At 38.6% G+C, this 20,759-nt stretch overlaps 1 protein-coding gene across 3 annotated transcripts in view; it reads right to left on the bottom strand.

Annotated features, from left to right (window-relative positions):
• crebrf (creb3 regulatory factor) overlaps positions 1–20,759 on the bottom strand; it is a 38,092-nt gene that overhangs the window by 11,811 nt on the left and 5,522 nt on the right. The window contains exons 1-4 of one of the 3 annotated variants that reach the window (XM_051877588.1): positions 6,829–6,954; positions 5,745–5,783; positions 5,568–5,665; positions 3,130–4,327 (exon numbers count right to left, since the gene is read on the bottom strand). In XM_051877588.1, coding sequence (XP_051733548.1) covers positions 3,130–4,318 — 1,189 coding nt within the window. In that variant the 5' untranslated portion in view covers positions 4,319–4,327; positions 5,568–5,665; positions 5,745–5,783; positions 6,829–6,954. Of the gene's footprint in view, positions 1–3,129; positions 4,328–5,567; positions 5,666–5,744; positions 5,784–6,828; positions 6,955–7,056; positions 7,266–20,759 lie in introns of those variants that run through there. The other 2 variants (XM_051877587.1, XM_051877586.1) reach the window with 2 other exon arrangements.

Here is a 20,759-nt window from a genome sequence, read left to right as displayed (position 1 = left end):
TGATCTTTTCCTAACATGTATTTATAGAATCACTAAATCATTTTAATCTAGCAAATGCATAATCATAATTCTCAACTTTTAAGAAAAATATGTGCGCTGATACTTCTGGTACTTGCGGTTACGTATACCAGTATTTCAGTAATGCTACAATTTTCGAATACAGTCCAGTGAGACTGCTGATTAATATTTTCATTAAATATTACCTTCAACAGCAAATACATGAGACTACAGTATCATTACACAATAGGTGAACTTACAATGTTTACAAACATAATGTTTGCAGAGCAACCAGAAAAGAAGCTTTCTTTTTTTTTTAATTCAAACTTCATTTAATTTGAGCTGACAAGCTAACAAAACACTGGAAGACAAAAAAAAAAAAGGTCCAGCGAGTGGCGTTTCAAATTATTTTTTCCGACAGGTGGAAATTTGGGTCTCTGCAGTTTCCAACAGGATGGGTGGATGAGGACACACTCAGGGTTTGACACAAATTATGATACTTCAACAATCTCTTTCTGAAAGATTTCAGGCTTCTTAGCTAGTGTCACTAGTTTTCACCAAGGCATCATACAAACTCTAAAATTGCAAACTGCTGTAATTAATCACATAATATGGTCAAAAGTGTAAGTAAATTGTGCATATTGCATGCTTGCAGAGTATTTTATATAACCCATAGGTATCATTTTAAAATAACAAATTACAATAAATAAATAATTACTACTTTCCATAGACATCAAATATGGTAAACAGACAATCAAATGTGCTTGCTTAACATGTAAGTGCCAACGAGGTTTGTTCTTGAGCATCAAGTACGGTTGAGCTTCAGGTTATCATATTTAAAGGGTTAGTTCACCCAAAAATGAAAATTCTGTCATTAAGTACTCACCCTCATGTTGCTCCAAACCCGTAAGTCCTTCGTTCATCTTCAGAACACAAATTAAGATATTTTTGATGAAGTCCGAGAGGTTTTTTATCTCCCATAGAAACCAATGAAATTACCGCATTCAAGGTCCAGAAAAGTAGTAAAGACATTGTTAAAATACTCCATGTGTCTACAGTGATTCAACCTTAATGTTATGAAGCGACAAGAATACTTTTGTGCGCAAAAACAAAACAAAAATAATGACTTTATTCAACATTTCTACTCTTTCTTGTCATTCTCCTACGCAGTTTATGTTGAAGACACACTGCAGAGCATCCAGGTTCTACGCCAGCTGGAGAAACTGTGTAGGAGAATGACAGGGAAGAGTAGAAATTGTTGAATAAAGTTATTTTTGTTTTGTTTTTGCGCACAAAATCTATTCTCGTCGCTTCATAACATTAAGGTTGAACCACTGTAGACACATGGAATATTTTAATGATGTCTTTACTACTTTTCTGGACCTTGAATGTGGTAATTTCATTGCTTTCTATGGGAGATAAAAAAAAACTCGGATTTCATCAAAAATATCTTAATTTGTGTTCTGAAGATGAACGAAGGTGTTGCGGGTTTGGAATGACATGAGGGTGAGTACTTAATGACAGAAATTTCATTTTTGGGTGAACTAACCCTTTACTGTGCACTATGTATGTGTGTTGATCAGTGTTTATATGTGAATAAAAGCATAAATTAAATCTGTTCATCATATAAGGCGATCACTCAATCGAGGGACAGAAATCTCTCAGGTTTAAATTAAAATATTTTAATAAAACACATGAACGAAAGTCCTATGGGTTTGGAACAACAGGAGGGTGAACAACTGAGGACAGAATTTTCATTTTTGGGTGAACTATCCCTTTAAGTAGGTACACAGAAACACACATTTTTACAAAATATTTTAATTATTAACTCCATAATACCGCTCAAAAAAAACAACAAAAAATGTTGTGCCTTTTACGTGCATATGCTTGGCACCAAGGTCATGGGTTCGATTCCCAGGGAAAGCAAGAACTGATCAAATGTGTACCTTGAATGCAATTTAAGTCACTTTAAATAAAAGCATCTGCCAAATGCATAAATGTAAAGGTAATGTATAATAAAGTACTGGGTAAGATCAACTGTTACTTTCACTTCCCGTGGGTTATCTTCACACAGCCTTACGATGCACTTTTCCAAGTACCTAAATGTCCTAAAATAAACTTCCCATTTCTAGTTGAGGGCAATGACATTGTAGGAGAATGAACACGATACAGACTTAGTCGGGTTACGCCATATTAAATTTAGCACGGATGAAAACAAGGCTGTGAGTGATAGACTTACAGTCTTTACAATGGCAAGCAATGTATAAAAGTCCTAGATCACTTAATTTTCACAACTCTCAAAACGGTTTTATGGAATTGCGTATTGAAAGTTTTTTTTTTCTTCTTTTCCAAAAATACATTCGTCAATTGTCAGCTGTTAAACAACAGTACAATCCATTGAACGCACTGTACTTCTACCTCAGCCTAGCCTTGTTTTCATTTCTGTCAAAACTTAAATATAATGCTACCCTGATTAAGGTTAATACTCACTCTTCCTGCTCACTTAATTGTAGGTCTATGTGTGTTGAATGTACTGTGTACTCGCTTGGTGGCACTAAATATTGTACGTCTAGAACTATGATGCTTAGTTCTCTGAATGTAGAGCAACAGCATCACATCTGTATCAATACCAGGGGTGTAACGGTACATATGACCATCCCAAAAAGTACGGTACGGATGTCATGGTTCGGTTCATGCAATTAGATGACGAATACAGTCAGTCACAGGAGATCCACACTCCAATCCAGAAGGGGGCGCGCACATTAATACAACGCTGTTTGCTAACCGATATTAACAACTTATTCTGCATGACCATATTCTACATCCTATAATCCTACCAATACCTAAACTTAACAACTACCTTACTAACTATTAATAAGCAGTAATTAGGGGTTTATTGAGGCAAAGGTCATAGTTAATTGTTAGTTAATAGTGAGAACTGGGCCCTTAACCAAAATGTGATCTTTTTTCCTACTGTACCGAAATCGTACCGAAACGTGACCCCAAAACCGAGGTACGTACCGAACCGTGACTTCTGTGTACCGTTACACCCCTAACCAATACCAGTATGCAGTTTTTATGTTTTTATGCATTTGGCTATAACAGCATCAAGAAAAACATGTAGTTTCGCACCTGGCTCTGAGAATGCATCACTAACGTAGTCATCTTTGTCGCCTTCATAGTCCTCGTCCTCCTCCTCCTCTTCCTCTTCATTCTCTGAGAGCTCGTGTTCACTGCCGAACCCTTCATCATGGTCTTCATCATCTAGGTCCAGTCCCTCTGCCTCTTCCTCCTCTTCCTCTTCTTCGCCTTCTTCCTCCTCCTCCTCCTCCTCCTCCTCCTCTTCTTCCATGTCAGCAGTTGCCTTCCCTGCCAGTCTTGCCCTGGTTAAGAATAACGAGTAGTTGTGCTCTTCCTCCTTCTTTTTGTCAGCGGCGGAAGTGTCGGAACCAAGGGCACTCACAGTGATCAAGGTTTCACTGCCGGCAGCTGGAGGGAAGTGGAGTTTGTGTGGCACCGTCCTCATGGTGCCTACTTCTGGACCAGGAGCACTTGGTACCTCTCGTTTAGGAGTCTCGGCTCTCTTCTCACAGATAATGGAGGATGCCATGTTAGCGGCGATGGCTGGATCCTCAGCGATCAGCGAAGCAGTCGACTCGTGCTCCTCGATAGGAGGAGAGGTGGAAACACTAACCAGCTGGGTAGAGCTCTCTACTAAAGGCTTGCGTGGTACGCTGATGCGTACCTTGGCTTTGCGAACGTAATCCATGTTGTCCAGAATCCCAGGTGGGGCTTTGATAGCGCCCAGAAACTGGGCCTTGGCCATCGTGTCAGTGCTGGAGGCAACAGGCCAGGTAGCTTTCTGGGATCCCTCGGCGAAGTCCGGCAGAGGGTTGCGACTCGATGAGGCGCTGGTTGCAGAGTTGCTGAGTCTGTTGGTGCTCTTCACCATGTTGGGAGGTGGAAACAAAAGCTGTTTTTGACCCACCAACAAGTCCGGATGGTAAAGAGTGTCACAAACTGGCTGTGAGTCTTCACTGTTGAGCTGGGCAAGGGTAGGTGTCTGACCTATCACTTCCTCATCCTGGTAAGGGCTAGAAAAGTCATCAAGGCCCAAGAAATCAACTTCCTTGGTGCCCCAGATATCACAACTGGTGAGGCGGGTGTACTTGGTCAAGTCCTCCCAGTACGTGTCCCACTGCTCAAAGTTTGAGCTGTAAGCAGGTTCGTTGTCTGCCAGCTCAGGTTGATCCATGCTGTCCATGTCCTTGCAGTCCCCTACTGTGAAAATGTCTCCTCTAGGGCTCTGGCAGCAAGTCATGTCCCGATCCTGCGAACATTTAAAAATGTCACTTCTTTTATACGGCAGACTAGAGAAACCGGCGGGCTTTTTACACGTGATATTAATAACCCAGTGTCAATTACATAACCCTTGGAAATCTTGTTGCATGTCTAAACTTTACCTTGGGTTTGTAATTAATGATGGGCTGTCAGGTTTCAACATTTCACACTGTTTTTTTGTTAACATATTTACGAGGTTAGAAACTTTTACTGCACAAGTACATGATGCAACCTTGTTTAATAACTGCTTGTCCATTTGTGGAAATTTCACAGTCAATTTGTCACTCAATGTTCATGAATTCATGACTTCCATTGCATGACTTGTATTACCTTAGAGCTGTATATTACAGCCATATGGACATTACTTTTTGCCAGAGGATGAGCTCCCTCTTATAATTTTGGAGCCTCTCAAAGTTTTTCTCAAATACCTCACTTTTTACCCTTGACACGGTCACCTCTGGCTTGTTGACTGTAATATTTGAAGAACGTGCAGTTTCTGTAAAGCTAGTTTGAAATGATTCGTATTAAGAAAAGCGCTATACAAATAAATGTGAATTGAAAAATGTAACTGAACAATGTGTAATCAAATCTTTAAACTTAAATAAATGAATACAATTTTGTTAAATACACAATGCACGGGGCGCATTATAGTGGGCCTCAGCAATCTTCCAAAGGGGACCCAAGATGACTTTAAATGATTAAAAAAAAACAAAAAAAAAAACAAAGCAAGTTTAAAAAAGGCTAAAGTAACTAAACATCAAGATATTTCTTATTTTAATTCACTACCTTTTTCTTTTGAAGAACCAGGGTTCTCAACTTGAATATTTTTAAGTATTCTAATTTTAAAAATGGGCTTAGGGTTTCTTTTGGACTGGAGAAGTCATGTAAATCAGCTAGCGTGGCCAAAAATTGAGAATTCATCCCAACGTTTTAGACAAAGTGCAGCCATGTTGTACTAATTCAATCCCTCTTTTTATTTCAGTGAAACTGTGGCCATGATTTAAAGTGCCCCTATTATGGATTTTTAAACATTACCTTTCATGCAATGTGTAAATGTTGCTGTATGTGAATGTAAACAGACTGGAAAGATGTAAAGCTGAAAGTGCCTCATAAATAAAGTTATTGTCTCTCAAAAGAATGAATCGACTCTAAACCGCTTAAACGAGTCATTTGTAATTCGAATCCCATTTCCGCGAAGTTCACACGTCACAAGTTTGCATAATGCCCACCTACGTTCTGCGTGGACATCCCGCGAAAAACTTGAACCTCTCTCAAACGCTGTAGCTCGTTCGTGTGGATAACATGTCGAGAAGACGCTGTGCCTGCGCTGTGAAAGGAAATTCGGTTTATTTTCACTTCGAAAATATAAGGCTGTGAAAAATCAGTGGTTAAAGATGGGACAGTACCTGCATTATTTGGACCAACTTGCTCCTCAGAATCACAACCTGTAAGTATGATTAATTATTGATGTATATATTTTATACCAAGTGTTCAAAATACATAGTTTTGTGTTTTAGCTATATTGTGTATGTCTCCGGCTAACCAACTCACGTTATCACTGTCTTACTGAAATACTTTTGCTAATCAGCTGTGGGCCACTATTACCTAAAATTGTGTCCATTAATGCAGATTGTCTTTCGTTCTTACTACTTTGAGTAATGATGGAGCAAGATTAGTTTTACAAACTTTAATGTTACATCAGTCATTCATGTTAGTGCTCGGCTAACATATGCGCTGTTATTGATACTGTTAATAATACAGTTTAAACGTGCACAGCAATAAATTAGAAATATACACATCGGTTTGTTGATGGACATACACTTGTTAATGCTGATGGTGAGGAATTACAGTTGCAACATCTCATGGTGAACGTCAAATTGAGTAGAGTATTACTGAGAAACGTCCTGCTCAAGTCGTCCTTGAGATGGAGGCTTCGGTTGAATAACGAGTTCATCCAGTATTTCATCATCTGACTGGCACTCAGATTGATATGGTAAAACCGATGCCATCGTTACTGTCTTTACAGTGTGTACAATCGCTGAGCTTTAGGAAGCATATGGTGCTGAATTAGGTATAGTAATGGCCAATTGTTTCCCGACTTGCGCTGTAAGCGGTAGACCAATCACAACAGACTGGGCTGTCTGGCCAATCAGAGCTGAGTAGGCTCGCGGAAAGGAGGGATTTAGAGAGAGCGATTCATTCGACAAGTCGTTTGAGAGTCATTGAAAAATGTGGTAATGTGCAATGTATTTTATAGAAAATAAAGTGTTTTTTGAACTTTGATGCATGTAAACCTGTTGTAGGAGACCTCCAAAACAGAATTAGTAACCTTTAAAATAGCATAATAGGGGCACTTTAACAAAACAAGGGTCACAAATCAGTACAATTTCACAATATCTTTTTTTTTTTGTTGTTTTATTCCCTGCATGCCATGTGCAGGGCCTGTAATGTGAAAAGCTGTGGGTATTGTGGGTACTATGGGTTACTCACCAGTTCATACATGAAATCTGGGTCAGAACTGTTAGCCAACAGGTCTGTGCTGGTCAGCGCCTGGTCAGCAAAAGAACAGTTTTGAAACGCATCCCCAAAGGGAGGATCCATTCCGCTAATGCTGGGCTATAAGATGAAAGCAAGAAGCAGAAGCATACCATGGGACTTATTTCAAAACACCTCAATTTGAATTTCAATTTTGATACCAATTTTGAACAGGGCCTATACCTGAGGCATTGCCGAGCACAGATCTTCAGTTCCTTGACGGAAACTTTTCTGCCACCTCCCCTGTCTCAAACTCCTTATCTTTTCTTCAATCTCTGGAGGAAGTTTGATTTTAAGTATGTATATAAAAAAAAAGAGTTCTTGTTTTCAATATGGAGGCTTTAGCAGCACATTTAAGTATGGCTGAGTTGTCCTCCTCAGTTCACTGTTGTCTGTGGAAAGAAAACAGAACAGGAGAGAGGTTAGCTAGCACAAATGTTACAATAACACGCATTATCTGCACAAACACCAGTATACAAAACAGAACACTAAGCCTGCGCAGTCTGGTAAAGCAAGTCTATAAACAAAATGTCACTTACAAGCTGCGAACTGACACAGACTATGAAACACTGAGAGGAAACAGCTGTCAAAAACAACTGTGTGCTGACATTGGAACAACAACAGACAGGTACATCTCATTTTTGCATTTGCAAACATCCGCAGAAACATTGGGGTTTTCTATCGTCATGGTTAAAAAAGTTAGGGAGGTTGCCTGAGATCCATGGAGGATAAAAAGGGAGCCCTAAATCGTATCAGTTTGGGCTGTAATAGTGCAAGAGCATCGAACACTAGGGCTATTTTTAAAACTACATCAGCGGCACCATTTCCCCTCAACTCACAGACAGCCATAGGCGGTGAGACCCGAAATGCTGGACACTCTTTGCATAACAAATCAACAGAAATACGCAGGAGCATGTGAGGCTTGTGCTGGCCAGCTTCAGAGCTGAACAAAACAATCCTGTCTCTCTTGTGCTTGATGACATCATTTCCTCCTGGTGCACCAAGCAAGTCAAATAAGCGTCTTATCACCCTTTGGCTTTGTGCACGGCGCGGTTTGCATACAGCCCACAGAAGCAGAGTGAGAAAAAAAAAAGAAAAAAATAACACTTCCCTTTAGCGCTTCACTATTTTACTGCTTACTCACTGATTTACACTTTGCGAAGAAAATGTGGTGCAAAACTTGCTTCCATGATGCTAGCAAGTTTTGACTGGATACTAGGGTGTTCTGGTTGGTTTTCAGCACGTTGCTATGAGGTTGCTAGGGCGTACTGGGTGGTTTCTAGGGCATTGCTACTAGGGTAGTTACTTAATGGCCTCAACAAGCCACACTATTTGAGGTAGTCTTTTCGTTAGCCCAAAAGGAGTGTTCACAATGACAGCGATTTGCAGCGACAAAGCAACCTGCAGTCATTCATTTTCAATGAGAGCTGCTGGTTTTTAACGACACGAGTGACTGTAACCACTGACAACATGATGTGGGAATTGAACTGCATGCAAATTAACCACAACTCACTGGAGCTACTACCAAATGAAGTGAAGTCAGTACAGCTCACATGCCTATGTCTCTAAAGAGATATTATATTCGAGGATAGTTCATGTTACTGTGATTTCACTGTTCTATACACAGAATTAAAAAATGAAACATGAAAAAACCTATCAAGTTTGATTCAACCATTGATAATTGTTCATGATATGAGATTATGCACCATTGTAGAGCTGCACGATTCTGGATAAATTGAGATTGTTGTCTTTTAGGAATGAGATCGCGTGGGTGTTTGAATCGAGATTGCAATCTTTTAACGATTAATTGTGCAGCTCGACACCATTGTAATGTAAATACAAAAAGCGTTTTTTCATATTGCTCATTTTTAGCAAAAAGAAAGCTGTCACTGCATCTGAAAATGCCTACTTCCCTAATATATAGTAAGCAAAAACAGTACATGAATGGAGTAATATGTCCGAATTCATCATGTCAGAAAGATCATATTTACACACTGAATGCATATAAAAGTCACCACGATGTCTTAATTATGTTGACGTGGCAGGCGATATGCAGACTTTATTAGGATGCAGCCTCTCAGAACGAAAGCCTTACAAGTTTGGAACGACATGAAGATGAGTAAATGATGACTGAATTTAAATTTTGAAATTTCTGTCATTAATTACTCATGTCGTTCCAAACTCACAATACTTCTTCTTCGGAACACAAATTAAGAAATTCTTGATGAAATCCGAGAGGTTTTTTTTTTTAACTCCCATAGAAAGCAATGAAACTACCACATTCAAAATCCAGAGAAGTAGTAAAAACATTGTTAAAATAGTCAACGTGACTACAGTGGTTCAACCTTAATGTTATGAAGCGACGAGATTACTTTTAGTCTACAAAAAAAAAAAAAAAAAAAGACTTTATTCAACAATTTGTCCTCTTCCCTGTCAGTCTCCTACGCAGTTGACGCAGTGAACGCAGTTCAGCGCTTCCATGTTCTACATCAGAACGCCAACTCTGTATTGGCCGGCTCCTGCGTCAGCATCACCGAAGATGACCGGAGGTCTTGCGGGTTAGGGAGGGTCATGTCATTACTCACCATTATAACGACATGAGGGTGAGTAATTAATGACAGAAATTTCATTTTTGGGTGAACTGACCCTTTAAATGTTCTTTATTGGCATCGATGGTTCCATGAAGAAACTTTAACATCCATGATGGAAACTTTCCATTGCACAAAAGGTTCTTTAGAGTGGAAAAAGATTCTTTCAATTGTTAAAATGTTCGGTAACACTTTCCTTTATAAAAAGGTATTCATAATGTATGTTATAATGCATTATATTTTTTCATAAATAATTGTAACCAAAGTTAAAATGCATTATAATATTTGCAGATTCTTTGTTACATCTGAAATTGGTTGTTTGTCATGGTTTACTTTCAAAATTAACACGTTAACACATGCGATTCATTTTTTCAGTTTAACGCATTAAAAATATTTAACGCAATTAAAGCAGCATCCATTTTTTTCCATCATCCTTTAGCTAGCATTACATTATATGATAACACTATAATTCATTCAAGTGCTATTAAACCATTCAAATGCGATAAAAATAATTTAAAGCTGTACTGGCACACAGTCTGTGAATCTCCTGTCTGTGTGACAGACACACACGTCTCATGCACAAAGAAAGCCGCTTCAGACAGCGCACCAGCCGCATTGAGTTTTCTTTCGCGCTTGAATGGACAAAAACACACAAAAGTATGCCAAAATGCCCGCTTTGTCAAGTATCCTCATAATCAATCAAGGAGTTAAATACAGTCTTAAATGACCATAAAAGGATGTTTGTCAGATCCGCGTCATGTACGTCAGTTTTTAAAGTGACAGCAGCCTAATAAACCTGCTGCTGCGATGTCTTTATAAATTACTCACTGCTCCTGACTGAGTAAGTTTTGAAAAATGTCCGAAAATATATGCCACCCAATTTTCTGTCCAATTTTAGTGTGTTACTTTCAATACTTTCAAAAGTGTGGTTATTTTATTGGCTTGTATTTTTGAAATTCAGTATTATTAAATTATTGAATTTCATTAAAAAGTCTAATATTAATACAATTAAACAAAAAAAAAGAAGCTAAATTTAAAATAAGACACACCTGAACCAGCTAATCAAGGTCTTACTAGTCATACTAGATACTTCGAGACAGGTGTGAGGCAAGTTGGAGCTGAACTCTCTCATGACACTCCAGGACAGAGTTTGGGCACCCCTGTTTTATGGCATCACTGCAAAAAAGGTTCCCTTTTGGAACCTTAATTTTTAAGTGTATAAGCGGTAATAATAGTGATTTGCATTGAGCTCTACTAAAACAACCAACATGTACATCAGTCAAAACTAGGGCTGGGCTGTTAAAGGGATAGTTTACCCAAAAATGAAAATTAGCCCATGATTTACTCACCCTCAAGCCATCCTGGGTGTATATGATGAACACAATCTGAGATATATTTAAAAATATCCTGCTCTACCAAGCTTTATAATGGTAGTGAACAGGGGGCGTGTTTTGAAGCCCCAAATAAATGCATCCATCCATCATAAATATAATTCACCCGGCTCCAGGGGGTTAATAAAGGCTTTCTGAAGCGAAGCGATGGGTTTTTGTAAGAAAAATATCCATATTTAAAACTTTATTAACTAAAATAACTAGCTTCCTGCAGAGGGCCATACGCATCGATTTGCGGCAAAAGAGTGAACTCTGACCCAACCCATGAAGCAATGACGAACGCGGAAGCACAGAGGACAAAGCAAAACAAAACACCGGTCACAAATTAGAAGTCTAAAACGAGAAATTTTAAAGAGAAATGTCGGAGGATTTCGATATAAGAGAAGAGGAGCTTGAGTTTGTTGCCCAGCCCTATTTGTTTGAACCGCGAGATACTACTAAGCTTACGATACTCCTACATCCTGCGTTATACATCGCGTGAAGGGTTACTCATTTGGCGCAAGTCGATTTGCGCAGTATATGTATGGTCGTCTGGCGGAAGCTAGATATTTTAGATTAGAAAGTTTTAATATGGATATTTTTCTTACAAAAACCCATCGCTTCACTTCAGAAGGCTTTTATTAACCCCCTGGAGCCGTATGAATTATATTTATGATGGATGGATGCATTTATTTGGGGCTGCAAAACACGACCCCCATTCACTACCATTATAAAACTTGGAAGAGCCAGGACATTTTTAAATATATCTCTGATTGTGTTTGTCTGAAAGAAGATAGTCATATACACCTAAGATGGCTTGAGGGTGAGTAAATTATGGGATAATTTTCATTTTGGGGTGAACGGGGCAATTCAGTCTGGAAGAGTGTTTAGATATCTGCCTTAGGAAACTGAAATGAGAAAGTGACACAGAAACAGGATCAGAAAAAGCTTTATTGCCAAGTGTGCTTGCACACACAAGGAATTGACCTTGGTATTGAAGCTTCCAATACACTCATAAAAATATAACAAAATACATAATAACATTTAAGAATAAAAAAATACATTAAAAAAGTATAAGGTTTAGTCAGAATAAACATTTACAGATAATGAACATTTACAGTATTGTTAATAACAATATGAATAAAGAGGACTAAATTTACAAGGATATCGCACAAAAAAGTGGGGTATTGCACTTGGAAGGCATTTAACTGTACAAGAGGGAAATAGCCTGTGGGAAGAAACTGTTCAAGTGCCTTGATGTTCTAGTGCCTAGCAATCCGAGGCACCATCCAGACGGCAACAGTTCGAATAGGTTGTGGCCAGGGTGAGTGGAGTCTGTGATGATTTTACCTGCACTTTTACTCACTCTGGAAGAGTACGGGTCCTGGAGGGTGGGCACCAATAATTCTCTGCTCAGTCCGGATTGTCCGTTGTAGTCTCCTGATGTCCGATTTGGTGGCTGAACCAAACCAGACAGTTATAGATGAACACAGGACAGACTCGATGACGGCTGAGTAGAACTGAATCAGCAGCTCCTGTGGCAGGTTGAACTTCCTCAGCTGGCGAAGGAAGTACAACCTCTGCTGGGCCTTTTCCACAATAGAGTCAATGTGATTGTCCCACTTCAGGTCCTGAGAGATGGTGGTGCCCAGGAACCTGAATGACTCCACTGCTTCCACAGTGCTGTGCATGATGCTGAGTGGGGGAGTGCAGGGGTGTTCCTCCTGAAGTCCACTATCATCTCCACTGTTTTGAGCATATACAGCTCCAGGGATGTTCTGACTGTACCAGACAGCCAGTTGTTCAACCTCTTGTCTGTATGCAGACTTGTCACCATCCTGAATGAGGCAGATGACTCTGGTGTCGTCTGCAAACTTCAGAAGCTTGACTGAAGGGTCTTTAGAGGTGCAGTCAGCAAGAAGAGCAGTGGGGAGAGGACGCAACCCTGAAGAGCACCAGTGCTGATAGTGAGAGTCCTGGATGTGAGTTTCCCCAGTCTCATTACTGCTGCCTATCTGTCAGAAAGCTGGTGGTCCACTGACAGATTAGGGTGGGCACGAAAAGCTGGGTCAGTTTGTATGATAGAAGATCTGGTCTGATGGTGTTGAAAGCCAAATTGTAGTCCACAAATAAGATCCTTGCGTAAATCGCAGGTCTGTCGGGATGATGCAGGATGAAATGCAGTCCCATGTCAGTGCAGACTTTTAAACAGGCAGGTGAAATACCATCTGGGCCTGAAGCTTTTTTGGTCCTCTGTTTTTTGAAACTCAGCTCACGTCCTCCACATAGACCTTAAGCACAGGCTGAATAGCAGGAGGTGTTGGTGTATGTGTGAAGTGCAGGTAAGAGCGGGTGTCAGCAGTAAGACACATTCATATCTTCAGCCAGATAGTGGTTGATTCTCCAAAGATCGTGGGGGTGGTGTCTTGTACTTGGTGATGTTCCTCAGACCTGTCGAGACTGATACCGAGTTGTTGGCTGAGAACTGGTTTTTCAGCTTCTTCTTCAGTAGCTTCTTTTAGCCATTCTGATCTCCTTTGTTAGTCAGCTTCTGGCCTGGTTATACAAGATTTTATTCCCACTTCTGTAAGCATCCTCTTTGGCTTGACAAAGCTGTTTGAGTTTCCCAGTAAACCATAGTTTATCATTATTGAATGATAAGAATGTCAGTTTCTGCCTGTAGGTTGGTATAAGATGAACTAGACAGTGATCAGAGAGTCCCAAAGCTGCACGTGGGACAAAGTAATATGCGTCCTTTATTGTGGTTTAACAGTGGTCCAGTACTGCCTCTGGTGGGACATGTAACGTGCTGTCTGTATTTTGGCAGTACGCAGGAGAGATTTGCTTTATTAAAATCCCCAAGAATGATTAAAAGAGAGTCCGGGTACCTTTTCAATTATTTGTTCAGCCAGCTGTTGTAGCGCTCACACACTGTATGGATGAATGAGGAAAACTCCCGCGGCGAGTAGAAAGGTTTACAGTTTATGAAGAGCACCTCTAAATTAGGAGAGCACATCTTCTTTAGAGTTGTTACATCTGAACACCAACTTTCATTAATGCAAAAGCATTGTCCACCACTTCTTGTTTTTCCCGTTGACTCCGTGATGCAATCCTCTCTGAACAGCTGGAGGCCCGGCAGATGTAGCACGTCGTCTGAAATGGATTCACTCTGCCAGGTTTCAGTGAAGCACAATGCAGCACATTTTGAAAAGTCTTTGTTTGTGTGGTTGAGGAGTAGTTCATCCGATTTGTTAGGAAGAGATCGGAGATTCACTAGGAAGCCACATTCGCGGAGCTTAACCAGCGTGCTTACCGTTTGAACAGAACCGCTGCCCCTCCGACTAGAATGTTTAAACAAAACATCTGAATAATCAAAAGCCGGAAAAATGTTGTCTGGAGTGTGTTGCCTTATAGTTCGTCTCTAGAGAAACTGGTAGGAAAAGACTGACTAAACACAGAACAAATAAACAAACAAAAACAGCAAAGGAATTGGAGAGCTCCACACTGAGGCAGCCATTTGCAGCGTTATCTTGAACAACAGGCTTACTGTTTGAGCAATCCTGCCATAATATATCCTTGTGTTGTGATATAACTCATCTCACCATGATCACTATAAGGAGGGCTATGTGGAGGAACATCTACCCAGCAGGCTTACATCAAAAGTACAGTATCACTGAAGAATTAAGCCTTCACAATATTTACCAACACTAATTTTGATAGGCTAGCCTACCAAAGACTAATAGCAACACGTTGAATGATGTGAAAATATAGAAGGACAGAATAAACAAAGAGGAGGAGAAACAGATGAAAAGATAGCAGCTGATAATGATTATCTTGTGTAGTAAACAAGCATTGTTCTCATGAATACATGTCCCTGAGCGGCTGGAATGAAAGGTCTCTCAATATGATCTGGGAATGACAGACTATAGACCAGAGGAAACATGATTGCAGCTGTAGAAATTATGGTTTTGCACTGAATACCCTTGGAGTTTGAGGTCAGCCAATCAAATCCAAGTTTGGTTTGCAAAGAAATTAACACCACCTCAGAGGATGAATATCACAAAAGCTGAATTATATATATTATATATATATATATATACACACACACACGCACAGGTGCATCTCAATAAATTAGAATATCGTGAAAAAGTTTTATTATTATTTTTTTTGTAATTTAATTCAAAAAAGAAAACTTAAATATATTCTAGATTTATTAGACATAAAGTAAAATATTTCCAGGCTTTTTTGTTTTCATTGATGATTACAGCTTGTTGCTCATCAAAATCAAAAAATCAGTATCTCAAATTATTAGAATATTTAATTTCAAGTTCTATTAAATTACTATTCTCAGGGTATAAATACTGGGTTTAGGTCAGTAATCCCAACAGCAGTCATGGGGAAGTCTGCTGACCCTCTACAATGAGGGTAAGCCACAGAGGGTCATTGCTGAAAGAGCTGGCTGTTCGCAGAGTACTGTGCCAAAGCATATTCATGGAAAGTTGACTAGAAGGAAAAAGTGTGGTAGGAAAAGGTGTACAAGTGAAAGGAATGACCGCAGGCTTGAGAAGATTGTCAGGCGAAGCCGATTTAAAAACTTAGGAGAGCTTCAAAAGGAGTGGACTGAAGCTGGAGTCAGTGCATCAAGAGCCACCGCACACAGATGTCTTCAGGAAATGGGCTACAACTGTCACATTCCATGTACCAAGCCACTTTTGAACCAAAGACAATTCAGATGAATTTTCAGATGAAAGTAAATTTTGCATTTCATTTGGAAATCAAGGTCCCAGAGTCTGGAGGAAGAGTGGAGAGGCACAGAAACCATGTTGCTTGAAGTCCAGTGTGAAGTTTCCACAGTCAGTGATGATTTGGGCTGCCATGTCATCTGCTGGTGTTGGTCCACTGCGTTTTTATGAAGTCCACAGTCAACGCAGCCATCTACCAGGAAATTTTAGAGCACTTCATGCTTCCTTCTGCTGACAAGCTTTATGGAGATGCTGATTTCATTTTCCAGCAGGACTTGGAACCTTCCCACACTGCCAAAGGTACCAAAAGCTGGTTCAATGACCATGGTGTTACTGTGCTTGACTGGCCATCAAACTCACCAGACCTGAACTCCATAGAGAATCTATGGGGTATTGTCGAGAGGAAGATGAGAGACTCCAGACCCAACAATGCAGATGAGCTGAAGGCCGCTATCAAAGCAACATGGGCTTCCATTACACCTGAGCAGTGCCACAGACTGATCGCCTCCATGCCACGCCGAATTGAGGCAGTAATTAAAGCAGAAGGAGCCCCTACCAAGTATTGAGTACATATACAGTAAATGAACATATTTTCCAGAAGGCCAACAATTCACTAAAAATGTTTTTTTTATTGGTCTTATGAAGTATTCTAATTTATTGAGATAGTGAATTGGTGGGTTTTTGTTAAATGTGAGCCAAAATCATCACAATTAAAAGAACCAAAGACTTAAAAGTACTTCAGTCTGTGTGCACTGAATTTATTTAATACACGAGTTCCACAATTTGAGTTGAATTACTGAAATAAATGAACTTTTCCACGACATTCTAAATTTATTGAGATGCACCTGTATATATAATTTTGTGGTTTACACAGAGACGATAACATTATCATTTTCAAAAACATGCCCTTTGAAACCCGTTTTCAAAAGTTTGTGGCCCCCAAAATGCCATTGTCGTGTAAATGAATGGCTAAAACACATAAAAAGTTTTCCATTTTTAGTTAAAAACACTGTTCATGTAAACAGTCCCTCATTTAAATGAACATTTGACTACACGACCTAAAGAGCCTTCCCTGACTGTGCAGATATATTGGGCAATTTAATTTGTATGAAACAAATCAAAGCAACACTAACCTTTTATTTTACAAAACGCACCTGTAAAGAAAACCATAATGGATCACTTTTGAGCCTATGGAAGCACTTGTAATACCACTAGATTTAAAATCAATCCTTTAGATGGTCTATTTGCATTGAACTTCATGACATACTTCCAATTTAAAATAATATGGGTCACTAGTTTCCGCTCAAGTGTGTTTACAATCTGCTGTAGTTGCCTACACTGTAAAAAATGAATGTTATTTTAACAGTAAAATGTTGTAAAAACGCTACAGAAAAAAATTGTAAATAGGTTAACAGTAAGTTCCCGTACTATATACAGGGGAAAACTGTAAAAGCTCTTACCAGACATTTTATGTAATTTTCACAGTAAAATGCTGTAAATGCTACAATTTTAGAAGTAAAAAAGAACAAATCAATGTATAATTTACAGTCAAAAACTGTAAACTGATATTCCCACAATTCCCTGTGTGACACTCCACATTTGAAAGTATTTTGTTTAAATAATCATGTTTCTTAATAGTTTTTGTTATCATTTATGCACATTAGGGTTTTATGTTACATCTTCTGCTGTTTAATGAATGTTTATTGCATTGTAAGTGTTGTGGGTTACCATGATGGTGTTTTGCGTCTGCATGAATGACTCTGTGCACCCTCCTTATATTAGTATATACTTCAGCTCGTGGAAAAGCTACTTGTGATGAACTCTGATTCTTCATGTGGCTTTCTCTTTTACCACCTGCATTATTATGGTGGTTGTCATATGTTAAAGGTACAAAACAGATTTTAGTAGTAGTGTGCATTGTTGAATTTACTGGTTTACATTCAAATTTTCTTGTTTGTAAATTACAGTTTTATACTTTAAAATTTACATTTTGTTCTGTAAATGTGTTTACAGTTTTTCTGTATTTTTTACAGAATTATTCTGGCAACCACAGCTGCCAAAATTATTTTGTAAAAACTACAGAATTTTTTTTACAGTGTAGTTCCTGAAAAACCAAACACAGTGGCTCATAACTGTACAAACATACAGTGAAGGACGCATCGCTGAAGGTCAAAGGTGACTAGTAAAGAGTTTATTACCAATGCTCCTTGAGTGAAACAACTACACTTCAAATACAGCAATGCTCCAGTGTGTGGACATGAAGTGGCGACCCAACATACTAAATCATCAGTTGTTTTTAAACAAAAAATGTACTGAAATGTAGTACTTCTTTATGGTAATTTAGTAATATTATCATAAAGTCTTTGGTTTCTAAAAAACATTCAAATACAGTTGGTTCCATGTAGGGATGCACCGATTTTAACAAACAATTATTGGCCGATTCTGATACCAATATTTGTCACTCGCTCTCTTATTTGAAGTTTTGTCATCAAAATTAGCAAAGTTCAAAAACGCATGAATTAAGTTACACTAGCCAGTTTATTGCTGCATCATTAAATAATTTCTAATGAACATGGATTGGATCCATTTAACATTCAGCAGTCCTACATAAATACAACAAAACAAAGATACATATGAAATAAACAGTGCTTTTTAGGTTGGTTTAACAGTAGTTTTCAGGTACAGAAATGAAGTAAACAAATGTAAAATAACACTGCATATTCTTCACTGTATAAATTAAATACATATTAATCCTTATTAAAGTTACAAAAGTTATTTTGTCAAGAGTAGTGAGCGATTTTTTGGGTCTTTTGTTTGATTAACATTAAAACAGCAGGAATATTAGGCTGCTGTCACTTTAAGAGCTGCACGGATCCAATATACTGTTACACAAGTGTTTTATTTCTCAGCTGTTTAAGTTAATTTAAGACATAACCGACTATATTTACAAGGATACTCACCAAGACAGCCATTTTGATATAATTTTGTGTGAATTAGAAGAAGCAAACAACAACTCCATTCACTATTCTTGCGCTGTCTGAGACACTGCTTTCCGGGCATGTTATATGGATGTGTGCGAACTTCCATGCTCTCTGCAGCCAATAATTCACCGCACAAAACACACTGTGGTCTGCACAAACCATGTTAATCCTCACTGCAAGTGAACCAGTTTTTAATGCAGTCTGGTTTGTACTCTCGTTTATCTGTCCATGTCGGTATATGCCTAATTTGTCTAGTTTCTCCCAAGCAACAGCTGAATTCAACTGACTTCTATTTCAAGACACAGAAAATCTTTTCTAGTCTTTTTCTAGTCAGCTGGGAACCACTGATATAACAGATTGAATATTATATGAACAAAATCAGCCCTTTATATATTTTTATTAAATGTATGTCATTCCAAACCCACAAGACTTTTGTTCATTTTTGGAATGCAAATGAAGATATTAAAGGTGCAATATGTAAGAATTTTGCAGTAAAATATTCAAAAACCACTAGGCCAGTGTTATATACTTTGTTCACTTGAGTACTTACAATATCCCAGATGTTTCCAACTATTTGTAAATTATGAGAAAATAGCAATTTTAACCAAGGCTCCGGGACGTGTGAGGAGTCGCCCCTCAATTACCCGCGTTACCCTCAGTTTCCGGTTTTATTTTGTAGAAACCATGGAAATACCAAAGACGCTTTAATATTTACATGTTTTAATAGACAAGGAAACAACTGTTTTGATATATTTATAGACAGAAAACTAATTATTGTTATATAGCTCAACACGTTTAGTCTTATTGCTTAAATCTAATTTTCTTGATTTTTTTGAGTACCATGCTTTACCATGCCTCAGAGAAAAACACCATTTTGTGAAGTGGCTAACATAGCATAATCAGATGCAGCTTTATTTTTAGTAACAGTAATACAGATTTTTCTCCATCATGCAATATGTTTTAAAATTAATTGCATGCTATTTATCAACACAAGCCATCCAGCATTTAATATGATATTTTAAAATCCATCTAGCTTACTCCAGTGTGCAACAGTGTCTCACAGCAGCCACCGAGTGAACGCACAGAGTAACGTTATAACATCATTTTCAACACACTCAAATGTATCTAATATGATAAACAGAGCTGCGTCACCTCATACTCATGACCGGAAAAGCGGAAGCAGCGCCGGCGACTGTGGCATAATAAAGATTCCGCTGCTCGTGAGGCGTGTGTTGCATTCGTCTCTCGTTAACAATCGCTCCAGAGGCCTCGTTCAGCTCCCACAACACTCGGTCCTGCTCTGCTTCATACTACAGTAACGTTAATAATCGCATCCATGAACATGATTTCTTCCCGAGTCCTATCCCGATTCTTTTTAACCGGCTGTGAGGTGAAGACCACATGTCCCAAGATTCCACGCTCAAACTTGGCGTCATCAAGCTACGCCTTTGTTTCGAATAGGCCTCTAGCGACCTCTAGCAGACAGAAAATTCTACATATTGCACCTTTAATAATCTTTAATTATTTAATAATCTCTCATCATTTTTGTCCATTCATTGAAAGTCTTTTCAAGTTTCAAAAAGTTCATGAAGACATTTTTGATGAGTCATATTAACACTGAAGTATTTTAATAATTTTTTAATATTTTTATTATTATTATTTTAATCAACTAAAAGGCATAAAAGGAAAGAAATCGCTCTCTGTAAGTTGGTTCACTGAATGTTGTTACCAGAAATGCACTAGTTGTAATAAAATGTTAAAAATAAAGTGCAGTCCTGAGATGAAAACATGAAATTCAGAATGAAAAGAATGAAACCTTAATATTAAAAAATAGTCTACTTTATCTGCAATATTCAAACTTTGCCCGTAAAGTCTAGCATGTCCATAAACTAAAACTTCACTTTGTCACATACTAGTTTTTTGCAGTGTGCACTTACAGGCCACCCCTTTGTTATGCACAAGCTGAAGAATCTTATGCGTAGGCGTGCTGTGATCAAACTGGTGGCCTTTGTGCTAAAGCTACAGTCACACTGTGGCTAATATACAGGAAGTATGACAGGAGACAGTCTAGTGCTTGTTAAAACTCATATTTAACATAGGCTTATGTTTAGACATGTCTTATTAGCTCCAATGTCTGTCTGCACCTTAAAAGGACAGTCTGAGCTAATTACAAACAAGCTTGCATTTTGCAGTCCAGGCTTCAAT

This window comes from Ctenopharyngodon idella, chromosome 21 (genome assembly GCF_019924925.1).
Source record: "Ctenopharyngodon idella isolate HZGC_01 chromosome 21, HZGC01, whole genome shotgun sequence".
NCBI classification, from domain to species: Eukaryota; Metazoa; Chordata; class Actinopteri; order Cypriniformes; family Xenocyprididae; genus Ctenopharyngodon; species Ctenopharyngodon idella.
Note: the sequence above shows the minus strand (reverse complement) of the source record. Positions and strands in the feature narration are given on the sequence as shown.